Raw genomic sequence first — 1575 nt, forward strand, 5'->3', positions numbered from 1 at the left:
CTCTTATAGAGAGGAAGTTCGCAGTGTGCATGCTCATTGGTGCTAAAGTTATCCAATTACATTGTGCGATATTAGCGTTATTCCGCTTGTTTTAATTCATCGATAATAATATTTATTATGATCATTACTTTATTTTCTTAAATGAAGTGACAAGCGTTCGTCCTTATGAAGAAACACGCTGGATAATAATTCAAATTTAATGCCTCATCAAAGATGGTTCTCTTTTCCTTTTAGGTAAACATCCACCGGCTGGTACGACGATTGATGCCGAAGTGTGTAAAGTGGGTTTTAGAGATAAATGCACAAAGAAGATCAAAATCAAAGTAAAAAATTGCGCAACATACATGGTTTATCGACTGAAACCAGTTGATATATGTGCCTCAGCGTATTGTTTTGGTGCGTTTAAATATCAAAGAAATATTTAAATAAGATTTGAAAAATGAGGGTTTATAGTTGTATATACATAGATCTTTTCATGTTTCAGAACTGAGTAAAGACTGTAAGTATTTACTTTAATTACCTTTATTCAAGAAAAATATAACTTCAAAGAGTTGGCAATCATATCTTCTTTTCAAAATTTATCATCCTCACAAAGATATCTAATTCTTTCTATTTTAAATGATAAAATCCTTGTTTAATAATTTAGGCGTATCTGACGTTCCGTCAGATCTCCTTGTTTCCTATCACAATGTATCCTGGAAAGAAGACATTGATGGAGTAATTACAAACTATGTCCCTAGTGTAAATTTGAAATGTAGCTTTACACCTCTAGCCGACACTTCATTATTTTACGAAATAACATGGTATGTGGACAATGAAGAAGTTGTGAAGAGTAAAACACTAGCACACGATTCATTGGAAGATGCCATTCTGTCATCAGAACATATATTGAATAAACAGAAAAAATCTGGGTCAATGGTACGTAAAACTATACTTTTCCTTTGATAAAAAGGGGTTTCTTTCATTTTCTTTTGTTCCTATTTTTTTTTTATTGTATTTTGTCAACTTTACTGTTTTTTGTTTTTTATTTTTATTTTTTAATTTTTAGATTTATTGCCTCGTTGGAGCCAAATATAAGGAAAAAGATATTGCTTGTAAAACTGGAAGTAGTCCGTTATTCTTTGCTGGCATTAAGGTAACATATTCCAAATAAGCAGGATGTTTTCTATATATATACTGGTATTTATTGTCAAAGACGTCCTCATCAGGCCTTAATTGAATGAAAAATAGGCAGATTATTAAGTATTATGGTGGCGTTAAGTTATGATGAAACTTTTCAAACATGGAGGGAACAAGATCCAGACTATTTGTCAATATAATGTTCAGCACATCCTTGCATTGGAAAGCCGACAATAAATTAGGTATACAAGCTGTATACATAGTCTTGACTATTTTCTATTTGTTTCCCCTTCACCTGCTAGGTTATGTCAGGTTTGAATAGATAAGTTTATTGTATTGGCAGAGCAGATAGGTCTCCCACTTAAGCAGAAGAAGACCGTGTTACCTACTTCTTACCCAGTATTTATGGGGGTTTAGAGTTAAGTAGTCAATAATAATTAGAATGCAGTTAGAAAA

At 32.2% G+C, this 1575-nt stretch overlaps 1 protein-coding gene across 1 annotated transcript; it reads left to right on the top strand.

The window, feature by feature from the left end:
• The first annotated feature begins 344 nt into the window (after nucleotides 1–344).
• On the top strand, nucleotides 345–1330 carry LOC133176067 (uncharacterized). The gene is made up of 4 exons (XM_061311239.1): nucleotides 345–396; nucleotides 485–499; nucleotides 647–918; nucleotides 1049–1330. The coding sequence occupies exons 1-4, from the start codon at nucleotides 345–347 to the stop codon at nucleotides 1151–1153; spliced, it is 444 nt and encodes a 147-aa protein (XP_061167223.1). The 3' UTR covers nucleotides 1154–1330.
• The last annotated feature ends 245 nt before the right edge of the window (nucleotides 1331–1575 follow it).

Source organism: Saccostrea echinata, unplaced genomic scaffold (assembly GCF_033153115.1).
Source record: "Saccostrea echinata isolate AGI-Se365-2 ecotype Australia unplaced genomic scaffold, CSIRO_AGI_Sech_v1 ptg000065l, whole genome shotgun sequence".
Taxonomy (NCBI): Eukaryota; Metazoa; Mollusca; class Bivalvia; order Ostreida; family Ostreidae; genus Saccostrea; species Saccostrea echinata.